General features: G+C 36.1%; 1 protein-coding gene across 1 annotated transcript in view; it reads right to left on the bottom strand.

Moving 5' to 3' along the window:
- Window positions 1–638: 638 nt before the first annotated feature.
- The window catches only part of LOC131062802 (26S proteasome regulatory subunit 4 homolog B), a 65,350-nt gene continuing 47,367 nt past the window's right edge, over window positions 639–18,621 (bottom strand). Inside the window, exon 6 of the mRNA XM_057996544.2 lies at window positions 639–935. Within this exon, the coding sequence (XP_057852527.1) occupies window positions 852–935 (84 nt within the window). The 3' untranslated portion in view covers window positions 639–851. The remainder of the gene's footprint in view (window positions 936–18,621) is intronic.

Genomic DNA, 18,621 nt, shown 5'->3' with positions numbered 1-18,621 from the left:
CACACCACTAAATCCCCCGTTCTAAAAAACAAATCGTTGCTGTTTAAAGTCGCATACTAAAAAAATTAGCTATGTTTTGCAAGACCTTCACCTAAAAAGATATGAGATATACAAACAAGAATTACTCTTAAGGTTTGATACTTTACAAATACACTTTCAGAGAAAGTGAATATCCAGTTAGTATTATATAAAAATGTGCATTCAACATAGAAATATCATCCAAAATGATTTCCCATAATTCAGTGATCATATACCATCAACCAAATGCATTCGTAACGTATAGGAAATTTCATTATACTTCTGAGAAACTTGCTGCTATCAGCACTGTGAAGTTTCATATACGTAATTAAATTTTATAATTACTACTCTTAAGAACCCCCATGAAATGTACATATCCAATGAAAAAAGACCTCTACAGTGTCTTATCTAGAATTTTTCTAATATTTTGCCTTACAAATGCATGCCAGGACTAATGTGTTTGTTATCCTACACAAGAAGACTCCTCGTTCAGCAAACGAGAACTTGTCACATAAAACTTCACAAGAAGTCTAAAACCACACAAAAGGAACCTGACGTAAACCTATACCAGAACATTTCAAAAGTCAAAAAGATTTGCAGTTCCTTGAAAATAAATAATATAACCAAAATCCAAGGATTGAGCATCTTCATCTTAATGTTCAAAAATTCATACAAATATGAACACTTTATCCAAACACTACATATGGACATTGCTGCCAATAATTGTAGTGCAAAATAGAATCATATCCAGAAAATAATGTTAACAAGTACCATATACATAGTCTTAAATATATCATCTTAAAAACAGCTGATAACAAAAATGGCATATTTTTTCACATGTACAGACCCTCTGGAACACCTTCCTTCTTCTTGAACATAACCTTCTCTTTTGCTTTCTTAAAGTCAACTTGTGTCACCTGAAATATTAAAAAAAACAGCAAATCATTCCAGGCATACACTAAAAGAGTTAAGTGATCCTGATTCCAAATAACTATTCCAATTCAGAACTTTAGTAAACATATCTACCAAAGGGCATTATGTCCAAGTATTCTGCGCACACATAAGGAATATGGGGAATGTCCAAGTATTCTGCACACACACAAGGAATATGGGGATTGCCTACCATCAAAGGAATAAAAGGTGCCGAGTAGTGTTGTGAGAAAGCATTATATGCACATAGGAAACAGAGGGCACACACAATATTTAATTAAGAATTGTAGTTGTGTTGTACTACCAAAGGGCATTATGTCCAAGTATTCTGCGCACACATAAGGAATATGGGGAATGTCCAAGTATTCTGCACACACACAAGGAATATGGGGATTGCCTACCATCAAAGGAATAAAAGGTGCCGAGTAGTGTTGTGAGAAAGCATTATATGCACATAGGAAACAGAGGGCACACACAATATTTAATTAAGAATTGTAGTTGTGTTGTACTACCAACCAATAAAAAAATACATCCAAGTGTTCATGGAAATTTTGTTATATGTTGATTCTGCATCCCTAAGGAAAAACTTCCCGACATTTGCCAGTCGAATAGGCAACTAGCACAAGCTTTAATAGTACAACAAAAAGGAAAATATTGCAAGTCAGAAAAGATGAGCTCAAAATTGATCTAATGATAATCCTTATTAGCAGAACTATGCACGTGATTTAAAGAGTTTTCGACTATAAACATTATTGTAAACAAGTAAAAACATTTTAAAAAGGACCCCAATCTTTGATTGTCATGTCCAAAGCCAATCACAGCCTACATCTGTTTCCAAGGAAGATAAATTCACCCTTCTAAGAGTCTCTTCAAACCATCATTACATCCATTGAAAAAGTCTATCTTAAGGTAGGCACACTAAATGCTTTTGTTTTTTATTGGACTTAACCTATGTACTGTTTTTAGTCACATTCACCACTATTTCCTCATTGCCACTTTTCACCCATTCTAATTTTTTCATTCAAACATTGTTCCTATGATCAAAAGGGTATTTCTACGCAGTAGGCATACCCTTTAAAGCATTCCTGTGTTTCCCAATCCCCCACAAAAAGGGAGACTCTGGAATGCAGGCCTGGTTTAATATCTTATATATTGAATGACTCGATTGAAAGTACACTGAGCCCTAAGTAGTACATTTTTCTATGAACTCTCTCAAAGTACTACATAGAACTAGTGTTTACTGAAAGCAATCAGAGAGTTTGTTATTTGGAGCATTAATTGATTGAAATGCCTGCAGCTGAATGATATATGTACCTGATACACTAGGTTTTTGCAATGGTTCAAGATTTCATAGAAACTCTCATATGCATTTAGGCAAAAAGAACTCTCACGAGCTATGAAATAGTTTGATACAAGAAAATGAGAACTACAAGAAAAAATACCCACATCTTCCAAGTAGAAATTGGTTTTCAAAAGCCCATAGGAAATCACCCCAATGTACACTTAATATAAATGACATCCACTTTTTAAAATATTTTTCAGAATTTATACAGCTGTGACTGGTTTGGGAATATCAATTTGGCCTACAAGTAATTACTTCAAATTTGCACTGTTCCCACTCAACATGGAAAGCCCTGCAATCTGCAGATGTTGAGAAACATCGCTGGGTCCATTGTAGATGCATAGATGTTTACCATAATGAAAAGTCAAGAGCAGGCACTTGAATTACATATTAGAAATAATCTCTCTACTTTGCACCTGTTGATATCATGGTATCTAACACTTCTATTTACAGATTAAGTGTCGTCAATGAACCAATTTGAACATGCAGTCACGTGAAGACAACAATTTAAATAAGACATCAACACTTAGTAAGTTACTAAGATGATAAGACACCAATCTGATACATTAACTGTAAGATAGAAACATCCCCTGCCTGTGGAACTTAGCCTTAGTGATGCCAATATGATGAAGAAACTTGCTTAAAAGACAGCCTATACATAACCAAAACACGAAAACTAGCACTTTATATATTAAAGAACTCAAATTACTAGCAAGATCAGATGAATATTAATGAAAAAAATAGCATACTAAAAACATCGACAAAAAGACCAAAAATCCATCATTAGAATAATAACCTGATTGTCCATTAGTAATTTCTATGCATTCTAATTTTAAACTATCAAAGAAAAAGAAAACCATATTGCACCCTGTTGTGACTTCTTCACACAACACCCCATTGCAAATGGGGACCCTCCTTTGCTTTGCTTGGTCGTATAGGGTTGTGATCCAGCAACAATGTGTTCTCGGAGTGGTCTTGATAGGTAAAACTGATATGATTTTAGCAAGCTCCAAAAGTTTTAAGATAACAAACTTCACTTCAAATGATTGTCTCGTTAGGACAACCTGTGGATTGACTCAAGTGAAGTTGTCAAGGTTGTCTAAGTATGAGAATTGTGTATCAACTCCTAATGATATAGGTTGGCAAACTCCTGCGCATGAATGTTGAACAGAGCAAGAGATGAAGCTCATTGGAAGGAAGGGAGAAACATGAAACCCGCAAACTGCAAAGATGAAAGCTGGTGAATTATTCAGTAAGATGTAGCTGTGCATAATACCAAGTTCACTGGAGAAGACAAGTTGAAATTAGAACTTCCAAACATCTGAGATGAAACCGACTCCAACATACATAGCTGAAGGATGAAATCAGTAATGGAAAAACTCGAACCTCCAAAGAGATGAGTCAAACAACTAAGGCAAATTCTCTAAAAAATGACAGGGCGGATTTACCTAAGGCGAAATTTCAAGCCACATGGATGAGGGTTGGAAGATGAAAGATGAAGCTTTCAAGTCGCATGGATGAAAGATAATATCAAAGTCTGATTGCAAAAGTTGAAGGATATCGAATTATTAAGCTAGTGAGATCAAAGGAGGACGCACCCACTTGAAGGTTAAATGAGACAAATTCGGACAAAGGTTAAAGAGATGCAAATTGAGAGAGATGAGGTTTGCTTGCAGAAGATGAAGGATCAATTCGATGAATAAAGGAAAGAATCGACATCTCACACACTTGATACTTCCAAGTCCTAAGGATAAAAGTTTGAAGTTGCTCAATCAAAATTCGAACCTCTAGATATGAGGGTTAAAGCAAATAACAAGACAAATTCAAGTTACATGGCTGCAGGTTGAAAAGCATAAGGAAATGAACTTTGCTCTTCTAAGTCACAAAGATAGAGGTTGGAAATAATTAAGATCAAAATCGAACCTCTAGAGATACGAGTTGGTGGAATTATAAACTTGCTTAAAATTGGTGAAAAGGATGAGACTTTCAAGTCATAAGGATGGAGGTTAAGATCTAAGTCTTAATCAATATTCGAACCTCTAAACATGAGGGTTAAAACAAAGGACTAAATTCAACCTAGAGCGATGGAAGTTAAAACTATCAAGTATTAAATCGAACCTCTAAGGATAGGAGTTGAAAATCACTAAGATAAAAATCGAACCTCTAAGGATGGAAGTTCGAACCTCCAAGGATGAGAGTTAGAAGTCATAAACAACCTCTAAGCAAGAAGGTTAAAGCAAATGACAAATGGATTTCAACTTAGTCGGCTAAGAAGTGAAGCAAAATTGCAAGAGGTTTAATTTAACATAAGGCGATTAAGAAATTGTAAATAATACAATAACAAAGCGCTTCTATATCAAGTCGGCCAGCATATGGAGAATAAAAAGAAAATGATTTTATTAATTAAACCTCTTAAAATCTCAAGTCGGCTGGCATGGAGCTTGAAAGGGTGCGACTCCAAACTTAAAGTCATATAAGTATAAGGAAGATTACCCTTCAATGACATCAATTCAAATGCAAATCATAAATTCGCATAGCAGGTTCAGTCAGAAATAAGTCGCTCAGCAAGTGTAAGGAAGAAAATCGTCCAAGATTAATGACATTGCTGGAAGAGAAAGAAGTGTGCTACTACCCTTAGACATCCAAGTTCGCCTTCATTAGCATCTTAAATTCATCCTAAAGGATTGAAGATCAAAGTGCAGATCATATACTGTGAAATTCTTTACAGCTTGAAGGAGATTTTGAACATCAACTCATAGAAGGAGTCAAGAGGCTGATCGAAGACCAAAGCCTTGAGGGTTTTAATTCAGATTTCTGAGTGTATATAAAAACCCAGTCATCACTTTCTCAGAAATATAACTTCAATCATTGAAAAGAGAGGCGAGACTCAGAATTTTCTCTGTATTAATCAGATTTAAGGTTATAACATTCAAGTTTTGAAGTATAAGTTACATGCATCATCATAATATTTCTAGAATTTAATCAATCTAAGTTCTGATTTCATACAGTTAAAAGTATTCATACTATTTGATAAAATATCAGAACTTAGCAACATAAGCATAATTTAATTTTGAGGCATTCTAACTTCGAAATTCTTGCAGGAACATGTCGGGTGAAGGATCAAGGAAAGATCAAATAAAGGCCTTGCTTAAAGGTTTTTATCCAGAATCTCAGATCACTTCAAGATGGAGGAAAATTGGAAACACCAACCTGGAGCAGTTCGACTTAACCAAGTTCAAGGGGAGGATGTTTGGCACACGTGAGCAAATGCCGTCTCCCATGGCAACCAACATGATCAAGAGGAAATTTGTCAAGCTGCTGGCTTTCCACCCGCAGTCCAGTGCAGTGAATTGATGGTGGAATGCGCAAAGCACTATAACTCCGAAGATAGGACCATAGCAGCATCCAATGAAATGATCTTGGCACACCTCACAAAGGAAGCAATCAGAGAAACATTTGGTATTCCGTGATTGAATTGACCAAGCAAGAATCAGAGACTTTCTTCGAAGAGGCATTAGGAAGATGTACGGATCACATCATTTCAGACTGGATGAGTGGACACAAGACACCGCAATCTAAGATACCTAAGAAGTTTGTATATCTTGATTTCAGAGAAGAGTATGGGGATATGGTATTCTTGCTGAATAGAATCATGGGGCGCACACACAAGGAGCAACATTCGAGATATGGATGTTTTGTTATGTGGAATGTTAAAATAATTTAATATCTATTCTATAATGGTCATCTTCTATTCTTAGTGGTCATCTTAGTTGTCGACTTATTTAGCTATTTAGCTTTTTAGTCGACTTATTTAGCTTTTTTAGTGCGTTAAGTGAAACTATTGCTTCTTTATTAAAGACACATTATTTGCTTTTTATTATTTAGCTTTTTAAGCTTTATTTAATATTTTAAGATTTTTGGCTTTTTAGTTTTCACTTAAACAACTTGTTCTTAATTTAGAACATCGTCTTGTAATCTCTATATATACGGTTGTATATCGTTGAATAGATTATCCAATTATTTGAGCAATCAATTTTTCATAGTATCAGAGTAAGTCGATGGGATTGTTTCAAGTTTGGTGAATTTTTTAATAAAATTAGTAAGCCACTAGAAAAAACTGTTGAAATGTGATAGCTAGATCGGATTATGTTGATTAAATTTTAATGTTGCCTAAGTGGCAATTAAAATTTAATGTATATTGTAATAATAACAATATCATGAGCAATTACTTGTAAAGTATTGGGCTGGGCCCAATTAAAGAAAATAATGTAACTTGTAGTTCAATTATAATCCCAAATTTGGGCGCCAATGTAAAGGAATAAAATATAAAATCAAGTCGGCCAAATAGGTCAGCCGACTTGGGAAAGAAGATGATTGAATCTTGTATATAACAAGACTCAATCTACACATTCAAAGAACAAGCATTCCATCATCAGCAAATATTTGCTCTGCTATCTGTGGTCTTCTACTAGCGAATTTGTCATCCTAATTAATGTGAATCTGTTCTTGTGGCTGGGCGAATTAGTGTGGAATCTGAGCTGTGAATCTACCTTATATCTAGGCGAACTATTGATCATTCTGAGATCCATTCCAGACCCGAATCTGATCACCATTGTGGAGCAGACTTGTGCAAGCAAATTATGGGCGATATTGAGTTGTCTAACTCACTAATTTAGAGCAGCGATCATCCTCTTCTGTGGTGCCGAAACCCTACTTGTGGGATCAGCAAATTAGGGCCTGTACATCAGTGACTTAGATTGGGCAAAGCTCTGCCCTAGGTTGGTGACTTAATCAGATAAGTGATATGATCTTCATTGTACTTGTAAGTTGCTCGTGATTAAAGGATTTTGATCTAGACTTGATGTTGGGTTTTTCCTCCAAGAGGGAGGTTTTCCCAGGGTATTCTCGGTGCCTTGTCTCTTTTGTGTGATTGCTTTGTGTTATTTCTAAGTTATATCTAAATCTAATCACTAAAATTAACATGGTACCAGAGCTTGGTTCGTAAATAGTTGTGATCAGATTTATCAATTTTTCAGTCTAACCTATTGTTCAAAGTTCAGTTTTCATGGCTTCTTATCTTAGAAATGAAGATAGGTTGGAAGAATCTGTCAACTACACTTCTTGGAAGGTCAAAATAATGATGGCCTTGAATGACCTTGCTGAATATGTCAGTAAGGATGCTGCTGAACCTAGTGGTGAAGAAGAAAAGGAAGCTTGGAAGGACTACAAAGCGCGAAGGATAATAATAGACTCCGTCAAAGATCATACTGTGACAAGCAACTCCAAAATGAAAGATTGCAAAAGAAATGTTTAGCACTTTGGAAAAGATGTATGAGATCAACAACACCAATCATATACTATCATTAAGGCAGCAGCTTAATCACATCAAATTAGAGAAGGAAGAACTTGTAGCTGCTTACTTCATGAGGATCTCTAAGCTAAAGGATCATCTCTCTATTGTTGGAAAAACTGTTGAAGATAATGACCTAACTATGATGGCTCTAAATGGTCCTTTTGTTCAAGGAATCAGTGCAAGAGCTGAGCTTCCTCAATTTGATCGATTGAGGGGAGATTGCATTGAAGAAGAATCACGCTTGGCTGCTTAAGGAAAAATCAGAAGTCCTCATGATAATGTTCATCATGTCCTCACAGCTAAGGAGGAAGGTGGCCATTGGAAGAAGAATAACTTCAAGAGAAACAGAGATTTCAGACCCTCTGCTCCTGATTCAAGGAAGAAGCCAAGGGACTTGTCTCACATCCGATGTTTCCGATGTAACAAATTTGGTCAATTTGCAAAGGACTGTCAATCTCAACTCGAGCGAGGAGAAGCAAACCTAAATGAAGTCACAGAACAACAGAATAATGAAGATGTCCTCTTTGTCTTAGCCTTGTCAAGCAATGTTCAATCAGATAGTTACACGTGGCTGATTGACAGTAGTGCATCTAGACACATCACAGGCTATCGGAAACATCTCTTAGATTTGGTGGAGGAGTCCAACCTTCATGTGACTATTGGTGACAATGCTCGTTATGCAGTAAAAGGTTTTGGCTCTACTTCGTTAAAATTAGATTCTGGTATTTCCCTTCATCTCAGTAATGTTTTGTTTGTACCTGGAATAAAAAAGAATCTAATCTCTATATCTGCTCTAGAAGATAAAGGTTATCAGGTTGTATTTTTTGAAGGAAGAGTTCTTGCATGGCCTAAGGAGTCCAACCTCAAATCAGCTCGTGCCATCAGGATTAGATATGAAAGCCTATACAAGCTTTCAACTCTCTCTTTCAATTAAGGATATAGTTGAAATTTTTATTATTATTTTTAAACTATGCTATGGGTCCATTTCGTAAGTAAGAGTAAATCAACAAGTTTTGTGAATTTATCACTTGGATAGGGATTAAGAGGGAGTTACATATTCCCCATAAACCTTAGTGAATGCATTATATTTAGTAACACTTAAACATATTGTTGTTTTCTAACCATTGATGTTGAAATTTGATTGACATCTCTAGTGTTGGATTTGAAAGAGTATGGCTAAACATTTGAATTCAAATCAGTTCTGAATTTATAATTGTTATTTGATTATTACAAGGACGTTCTTGATCATAATTCTATGTTTTATGATAAAACTAACATGTGTTCCTTGTTTCTTTGGAATATACTTTGGCTAAGAGGGATTTTTCAACTCCTATGATACATTGTGTGTATCTTCCACCCTCTGCAGAGTGCGAGGTGGGGACCACCATATGTGGAGTTCAAGGTGGTAGTTTCTTTGAGGTATAATACCTCTTCCACCCTCTGCGGAGTGCAAGGTGGGACCACCCTCTGTGGAGTGCAAGGTGTTAGTTTCTTTAAGGTATAATACCTCTTCCACCCTCTAAGTGCAATGCAAGGTGGATCCATCCTCTGCGGGTGTGCATGATGGATATCATGGAAGGAATCCATGACTGTATTCTTTGAATCCATCCTTTGCGGATGTGTATGATGGATATCTATGGTTGTATCTCAAATCCATCCTCTGCGGATGTGCATGATGGATATCATGAAAGAAGTTCATGATGTGTATTTATTTAAATATTTGTGTATTCATTTCTTGCAGGTGTGCATAATGAAAGTTTTTGGATCCATCCTCTGTAGAAGTGCATGATGGAGCATGGTCATGATGTGACTCAATTTTTCATAGAATCCTCTCTAGCTAAGAGGGAGTGTTGAAATGTGATAGCTAGATCAGATTATGTTGATTAAATTTTAATGTTGCCTAAGTGAAAATTAAAATTTAATGTATATTGTAATAACAACAATATCATGAGCAATTACTTGTAAAGTATTGGCCTGGGCCCAATTAGAGAAAATAATGTAACTTGTAGTTCAATTATAATCCCAAATTTGGGTGCCAATGTAAAGGAATAAAATATAAAATCAAGTCGGCCAAATAGGTCAGCCAACTTGGGAAAGAAGATGATTGAATCTTGTATATAACAAGACTCAATCTACACATTCAAAGAACAAGCATTCCATCATCAGCGAATATTTGCTCTGCTATCTGTGGTCTTCTACTAGCGAATTTGTCATCCTAATTAATGTGAATCTGTTCTTGTGGCTGGGTGAATTAATGTGGAATCTGAGCTGTGAATCTACCTTATATCTAAGCGAACTATTGATCATTCTGAGCTCCATTCCAAACCCGAATCTGATCACCATTGTGGAGCAGACTTGTGCAAATTATGGGCGACTATGCTGGGCAATATTGAGTTGTCTAACTCACTAATTTAGAGCAGCGATCATCCTCTTCTATGGTGCCAAAACCCTACTTGTGGGATCAGCAAATTAGGGCCTGCACATCAATGATTGAGATAGGGCAAAGCTCTGCCCTAGGTTGGTGACTTAATCAAATAAGTGATATGATCTTCATTGTACTTGTAATTTGCTCATGATTAAAGGATTTTGATCTGGACTTGATGTTGGGTTTTTCCTCCATGATGTTGGGTTTTTCCTCCAAGAGGGAGGTTTTCCTAGGGTATTCTTGGTGTCTTGTCTCTTTTGTGTGATTGCTTTGTGTTATTTCTAAGTTATATCTAAATCTGATCACTAAAATTAACATGGTATCACAGCTTGGTTCATAAATAGTTGTGATCAGATTTATCAATTTTTCAGTCTAACCTATTGTTCAAAGTTCAGTTTCCATGGCTTCTTATCTTAGGACTGAAGATAGGTTGGAAGGTCTGTCAACTACACTTCTTGGAAGGTCAAAATAATGATGGCCTTGAATGACCTTGTTGAATATGTCAGTAAGGATGCTGCTGAACCTAGTGGCGAAGAAGAAAAGGAAGCTTGGAAGAAGAAGGACTACCAAGCACGAAGGATGATAATAGACTCCGTCAAAGATCATATTGTGACAAGCATCTCCAAAATTAGGACTGCAAAAGGAATGTTTAGCACTTTGGAAAAGATGTATGAAATCAACAACACCAGTCATATACTATCATTAAGGCAGCAGCTTAATCACATTAAATTAGAGAAGGAAGAACCTGTAGCTGCTTACTTCATGAGGATCTCTGAGCTAAAGGATCAGCTCCCTACTGTTGGAAAGACTATTGAAGATAGTGACCTAACTATGATGGCTCTAAATGGTCTTCCTCCATCATGGGAACCTTTTGTTCAAGGAATAAGTGATATGATCTTCATTGTACTTGTAATTTGCTCATGATTAAAGGATTTTGATATGGACTTGATGCTGGGTTTTTCCTCCAAGAGGGAGGTTTTCCCAAAATCTGAATTGGAGAGATTTCATAGAGCAGGTTGAGGGTTTTGATCTCTGAAAATTTTTAAGGGTTTTGGGCTTATGCAGATTTTCGTGCAGGTTTTGTGAAGGATTTTCGTGTCTAGAAAAAGGGTTTTTAACGTGGGTCGGGCCGCACTATTTTTTTTTCCTCTAAAGATTTCGCGACAAAAACGTGATGCATTTTTCTGTGTGGCTAAGTTCATGGTTTACGGGAGGGTTTCTAGGCTGCGACTTGCACAACACGATTTTCGCGTTCTTTTTCTGCTACCTACACGTGATTTTTTCAGCGGATTTTCCAGTGTTTTTCACACTTTTTCGTGGTGGCTGCAATCGTTATTTCTCTGCACGATTTTTTTACCTTCCGACATTGATCATTCTGCAATCCTACCCACATGATTTTTGCAACCACCTGCAAATTATTCGACGCTATTTTTTAGCGACGTTTTTTTTGTGACAGACCTGTCGTTCGCGGCGCGATTTCACATGCTCTGCAGTCGCCATTTCGACACGCGACCTTTCAATTCGACACGATTTCAAGGGTATTTGTTTTGCCCTTTCCGTTGTTTTCCGTGTTTCTTCTTGATGGTGGCTTATGCGATTCACGCCTCCATTTTAGTTCGTGGGTTTTGCCGCGATGAAAGTCTTTTCAGCCCGAAGACTTTTCTACAATCTTCTAAGCAATTCGCACTGAGGCTATAATTATTTTTTACAGAAATTATTTTGGGTTTTAAAATTTGTCCCTTGAAAACAAAAAATGGGTTATAATAATTTTTTCCTTTAAAAATTATTCCGTGGTATTTTATAATTTTTCACCTCAAAATAAATTATTTTTAGGTTTTAATTTCCTAAAAAATTGTTCATAGGGTTTTCACGATTTTTTCCTCAAAAATTATTTGTAGGGTTTATAATTTTATAATTTTCTCTTAACAATTATCATCTGTAATTCATGAAGTTCGCATGAGATTTTGGGTATCTGGATTGATGATGGGTGTTCCTATCTTTGGGTTTTTACTGTTTTTTCCAGAAAAATGATGATTTGTAAAATTCAGTTTTCGTAGGTTTTCACTAAATTTTTTCTTCAAAAATTGTTTGCTGGTTTTTTCGATTTTTCCTCAAAAAACATCTATAATACGCGAAGTTCGTGTGGGATTTTGTGATTGGTGAAATTCTCAGGGTTTGATGATTTTTCTCCTCAAAAAACGTGCTTTGTTGCAGTCAGTTTTGGGTCGCACTGCTAGGGTGAACATTTGCAACCGTGGTATCTTGTAGTCTGTTTTGGAGTTGCTGGAGCAAACAGTGCTCAATACTCTTCTGCAAAAGGGTTTGCTGATTTTTCCTCAAAATCATGGTTTCAGGCTTTGGTAATTTGTGCGTGCCAAATCTCTAATTCACGTGTGAGGGCTAAATTAGCTTGGATGGCTTTTGTTACTCTTGGTCATCTTAGTTGTCATCTTAGTGGTCATCTTAGTTGTCAACTTATTTAGCTATTTAGCTTTTTAATCGACTTATTTAGCTTTTTTAGTGTGTTAAGTGAAACTATTGCTTCTTTATTAAAGACACATAGTTAGCTTCTTATTATTTAGCTTTTTAAGCTTTATTTAATATTTTAAGCTTTTTAGCTTTTTAGTTTTCACTTAAACGACTTGTTCTTAATTTAGAACATCATCTTGTAATCTCTTTATATACAATTTTATATTGTTGAATAGATTATCCAATTATTTGAGCAATCAATTTTTCATGGAAGAGGTCTCTCTAGGGCTAAAGATGATAAATTGGGCTAAGTTGATCCGTGATAACTTGGATAACCAGGTAAGAGAATTGGATAGAACAAGGACATTTTACATGAGCTCCTATGTTGTATATGCATTGGCTAGGCACATAAGGTATAAAGGATTGATATGCAAAGGAGAGGTAGGCATCAAGAAATGGCAGCTCAAGGTGTATGATTGTTATTCTCGATTGCGGCTACATGAAAAACAACACTTTAGGAGAATCAATGATGTGTTCACAATGTATCTCACCCGGTTGTTGCAAGGAGGACTCCACATGAGACTATCTAAAGGAGCAATGGCATTGGTAGAAAAGTTTGGTTCATGGTTCATCCAATTCTCCACCTTCTCATACATCAGGATTCAACGTTGTTCATACCATCCATATCGTCTTCCACGATATCCTACTGATAGGATGGTACTACTTGAAGTAGTAAGGCAGTTGAAAGAGTTTGATTTCATCCAAAAAGAGGAAGGAAGACAAGGAATCTCATACCCTATCTCGATTGGTAAGCTGATGGAGGCATGTTATTCAGCCCAAGCCGCCGAGACAGCAAACATGGAGCTAGAGTTTTATCAGCTTGGTGTGTATAAACAAAGGTTACACTTTGATCCTTACCATAGAGTGCCTACCATCAGAGGAAAAAGGTTCAAACATAGAATTGATATGGAGGACTATTGAGCAAATCTAGTAGATGAATTTGAGGTTAGAAAGAAGATGTGGTCCAGGATGTCAATTGACTTCATCAAGAAATGTAATATCTTCCCAGTTCCGAATCAAGATGAAGATGAAGGGGAGCAAGTATTACCTCAATTTGAGCAGGGGAAAGATAAATCTATCCTAGCACCTAGTGGGTCCCAACCTGAACTCACTGACATCAACACTTTGATGATGTATTGGATAATTCAAGATGGTGGGTTGATCAGCAAATCAATAACTTGACAGGACAAGGGAAATCACTCACATAAGATAAGATGGATGAAGATTCCTCCGAAGAAGAAGATGAAGCAATGAAGAGTAATGAAGAAATAAACAGTGAAGGAGAAGTTCAAGTCTCCAGGAAAAGGAAGAATGCAAGTACTAAGGAAGTTGCTGGTGCTGAATCCAGAAAAAAGAAGTCAAAGACAAACACTACCTCTTCAATCACAAGTACTTCCTCAGTAAGAGAGTTGGGAATGAACCGAACTTCAATTGAAGAAGACAACTAAGGAAATGAGCAAGGGATAGAACCTACTTGTGACCAAGGAAGAACATCAACAATTCTGAATTGTGTGGAAGAAAGAATAATCCTAATGGAAGATTTAGAAGGTCATAATCAAAACATAAGCGAAAATCAAGATGAAGTTGACTCACAGGAAGTCAATAGAGATAGCAGAATGGAAGAAGGTATGGAATTATCTACAGTTCCTAATTAGCTAAAAGAAAGGATGAAAAAGAAAGCAAGTGTAGAAGATTAACCTATTGGAGGCATAGATGATTTACTTGCAAGGATTAATCAAGCTAAGGAACAAAAGAAGGCAAAGAAGTTCTCCCATATCTCTAGGGATGATTCAAGATCACACATACTACAAATAGCAATCCCTACCATTGATAAGCCCAAAGATAAAATCACCGCCATGGAATATGAAGTACAAACATTTGACCTTGGACACACTACTGAGGAACAAGAGTTTCAAGAGGTGAGGGATAATCTCATATCCATCCAAAGAAGGATAAGGTAGAGGCAGAAAATGCAAGATTGAAGGAGTATATACAAATCCTAGTGAAAACAATTAGACAAGAGGATGAAACATTTTTTCCACCTCCTTCTATCTCCCAGGAGTCATTTAAGAACCTTGAAGCAATGAGAAATTCAAATCAAGGATTGAAGAGATGGATGGAAAATATCTCAAAGCAAGTGGAAGAGTTTCTACAAGAGGTGGTGAGAATATATAGTGAAGTAGTAATTTTTAGAGGAAGGCTTCAAAGCATAGAAAAACAGTGGGAAGACTTCCCAATGGCATAGGACAAGATGATTGTTCATCTCAAGGTGCTGCAATATATTCTGACTCAAGTATTGATACAAGAAGGTGTAATTCAAGAAGGTAACATTTATGACTTCCATCGTTGGCATAGTTCTTTAATGATAACAAAGACAACACTTGATAGGGTGAAAAGGGAATGTCAAAGGATGGAGGAATCAGTCAACGACATTCAATCAAAGATCCTTGTATCATTGGAAGAGCTACTGGGACAAGAAATGAATGAAGAAGAAGGCTAAGATCTTGAAAAGTTAAAGTAGAAGGTAATGGGTGTCTACTTCCAGAGGTTAGAGTTTGTTCAAGAAAGCCAGTTGAATGATATCCTTTCATTCATGATCTTCGTAAGTCACTTCCAAAGAAGGCAAGCAAAGTGGGAAAAGACCCTTGAGGCGTGTTCTGATCAGTTCGACACGGTAGATTTGCACCTAGATGCTTTGCCAAGTGTCACCATAGAGGAACTTGAGTCAATCATGTCTAGATTCATTGCATATGGAATCAGAGAAAGATAAAGTAAACAAGGTTCTAGAAGAAAATCTGTTGGAAAATTTGTTGTCATTTGAATTTCTTAGTTGTTCTTGCTCCTCATTGTTGATGATTAAGATAATGCTCCACTTTTGATTCCTAGTATTTAGTAAAATGGGTTGGAAACCCTAATTAGGGCTTAGGTGTTCATTCTTTTGGAGCTCTATATAAGCCTCCATTTTTTCATTTGTAAAAAAGAAGAGAGACTTGAAGAATTGTTGCTGTTTTGCTGCTAAGATTAATAAAGACATTGAAGTGTGGTGTTTCTATCCAATCTTTGAAGCAATTGTATGGTTATTCATCTTCTCAATTCAAGCTTTAGAATTTTGTTTAAGTATTTAAGTTGAATGTTAGATTGTTGTGTATGATGCATGGTGAAACTCATAATCCATACCACTAGCAGTTTGTTGATTGCAAATTCGCCTTGCGTGGTCAACTGGAATTCATAAATGTGCTTAAGTTCTAATTGTTATTCAATCATTGATATGTATCCAATTGATAGTGTCTATGTTTGGTAATAATTGGAAAACTTATTTGATATCCTTAGAAGATTGCACTAGTTTTGGTGGAGTTGTTCTTGTATGGCAATGCTAAGACTAATAGAGTTTCACTAGTGATCATCCTTCATCCTTGCATTCTAGGTGTAGCTTAGCTTCTCTAAACCCTCATCTTTTGCCATTTTTTTAAAGATCTAGTAGTAGTAGTAAGTGAGCCCCATTGCATATCATTCAAAAAGAAGACCATTCCTTGGAAATCAAGCATTCATATCCTAAGAAGTACGTAAGGCCCCTTAATGAAATAGCAAACACAACGATCAACTGTGCTTATCCACATGTCATGACCCGACATTCATGAACCTTGGAGTTGTCTCAAGTGATCCTTAAGCTAATCTTCAACATTTGAGTAACTTTGATCAAGAGAGGATAGGATACTCTTGGGTATTTTATTTTGTGTTAGATTGTGCCTAAAAAACACATCAACACACCCCTTCACCAAATTCAGTTGATAAAAGCTAGATGATAGCAAATCTAATATTCTCTCTACATACCCTTATAATTCCATTACAAGAATCATTAAACAAAATTTCACATTTAGGAATACCTACCATTGAAATGAAAAGGAACTAAAGAAAAACATTTCCTTGTCAATAATTGGATTTTATAGCCATCAAGGCTAGACATGTGAAAGTACCAAGTTACATAACATGCGACAGCTGAATTTGACATAAAAACCATGAAAACAAAAAATCTAGAGACTCTTCAGAAAAAAATCCCTAACCGAATATAACAAAGTAGAAACGTACTGACAGCTTCAATGAAGATTCTGCTAGCAAAGAGTTCAACGTGTTAGTTGTTAGGAATCATCATGGACCATAAGGTTCTGTGTGATTTTTAAAACAAATATAGCATTGTGCATTGTAATATTTATAATCATGTAAGATTGAATGTGAGGGAGCAAAATGACAGGTGTCATTAGAAATTCGAGCAAGGAGGAAACTAAATTAATGTTCAGAATGATCAAAGGTCAACGGGGCTCAAAACTGAAAGTACACCCACTGAAAGGTGGTTATTCATCAAAGTAAAATTTCTAAGTAGACTGGCGTGTCTCTAAGTTGTTTTGACAAGGAGATGTCTATTTATAGAACTGGCTACATTCCTCCCACTCATTTTGTGAAATCGCTGATGCTTGTTTATGTTGTGTATTTTAAATTGTTCAATTTCATGCATTACCGATTTGTTTGCAATTTGCATGCATCATTATTTACATGGTACTAATGCAAAACCATCTGTGTGCACATCCATGAAAGAGAAAAAATTACACTATTGATTAGTGTGTTCTATTTAACAGAAATGATGTACACAAATGTATGAAGTCAGATTGCAGACAAGAATTACTAGGATTTGAGCAAAATTGTCGAACTTGGCTCTTTTCATGTTTCAGAAAACAACACAGGAACCCTGTCCTGTGTCATTACATTTTTCATCATTTATGATGTTGGATTTTGTATCAAGCAGAGAAAATTTTCAAATTAGAGTGCAAGCAGGATGTGATTTTCCATCGCATCTATGATGACAGCAACGATATCCTCAAGGATGATGCATACACCATTTTGAGGATCCACTGCATTTCAGTAGCACAGGGAGCAAGCATAACATGTGATGTCCCCCAAATAAGACTCCGTCAAGTATTTTGATGTTATTGAGAAAGCTCCTTGTATTATCTTTATAATGATATGAAGGACAAATGATTAAGTGGTAAGTATAGTGTTGGAAATATTGTCAAGGTTATAAGTTAAGTTTGAGAGCCATGATGTTAGTATAAAGCCTATGATACTCTAAATGGAAAGCAATGATGATAGTTTATTTTAATACAACAATTAATAGTGCCATAGCTAGGAAGATTCAGACATGACCCTTGTTCAGGCTTTGGAAGAACAGGAACGGGCATACATGCCGCTCCAATTGAATACAAATCCAGCAACAATGAAACAACGGAAGGATTCGGTGTTGAGGGAGTTGAAAAGAAGATCCATAAGCCTAGTCATATAGATACGAAGGTATGGGTATTGTTTAGTATTCATCGGGCTTAATATTAAGCCAGCAAAAACCTTGTTTGAGTCTATCAGGAACACCCTCCTAAGAACGACACCCATCTTCCACAGCCACTTAAGGTGGTCGACCATATTGATGCTATGATTTGAATACTTTTTTGGTGATCATTTCTTAGTCATGGTTTAGAGAATAGCAACCATTGATCATTATCGTGGGAGAAACATTCACGAACAGGGATCAATATATATATATGGGTAACCACAACAAGACAGCAGCATACAGAATACAAGACAGGACATGTATTTTGTCATATAAACAAGCCAATGGTTAATACTGAATGATACAAACTGATGCATATTTAATGAATATAATCCAATTGTTTTGATCAGATTGAAGAAGCGAGATACATTATGGATCGATTCACAAGGCAGCGTATTATGAAAGGAAGCCAATATGACTTCATAAAGAATAAATATGTTTCAACTGAATGTTCAATGTTAGCAAGCATGGGGTGATAAAGGACGATCTACAGCGATACGAATGGTTTAAAAAGTGTATCGAACGATGAAGGCAAAGAATTTAATAAAGGAAGCAAATGTGAGCTTGTATTAGTACAACGATCAAGATAGAAAAGGCATCATACTAGTCTTATTATTATTCCTTAAACCCAGCGACTAAGAAAGGACATA

This window comes from Cryptomeria japonica, chromosome 9 (genome assembly GCF_030272615.1).
Source record: "Cryptomeria japonica chromosome 9, Sugi_1.0, whole genome shotgun sequence".
NCBI lineage: Eukaryota > Viridiplantae > Streptophyta > Pinopsida > Cupressales > Cupressaceae > Cryptomeria > Cryptomeria japonica.
The sequence above is the reverse complement of the archived record's forward strand: the minus strand, read 5'-3'. Positions and strand labels throughout refer to the sequence as shown.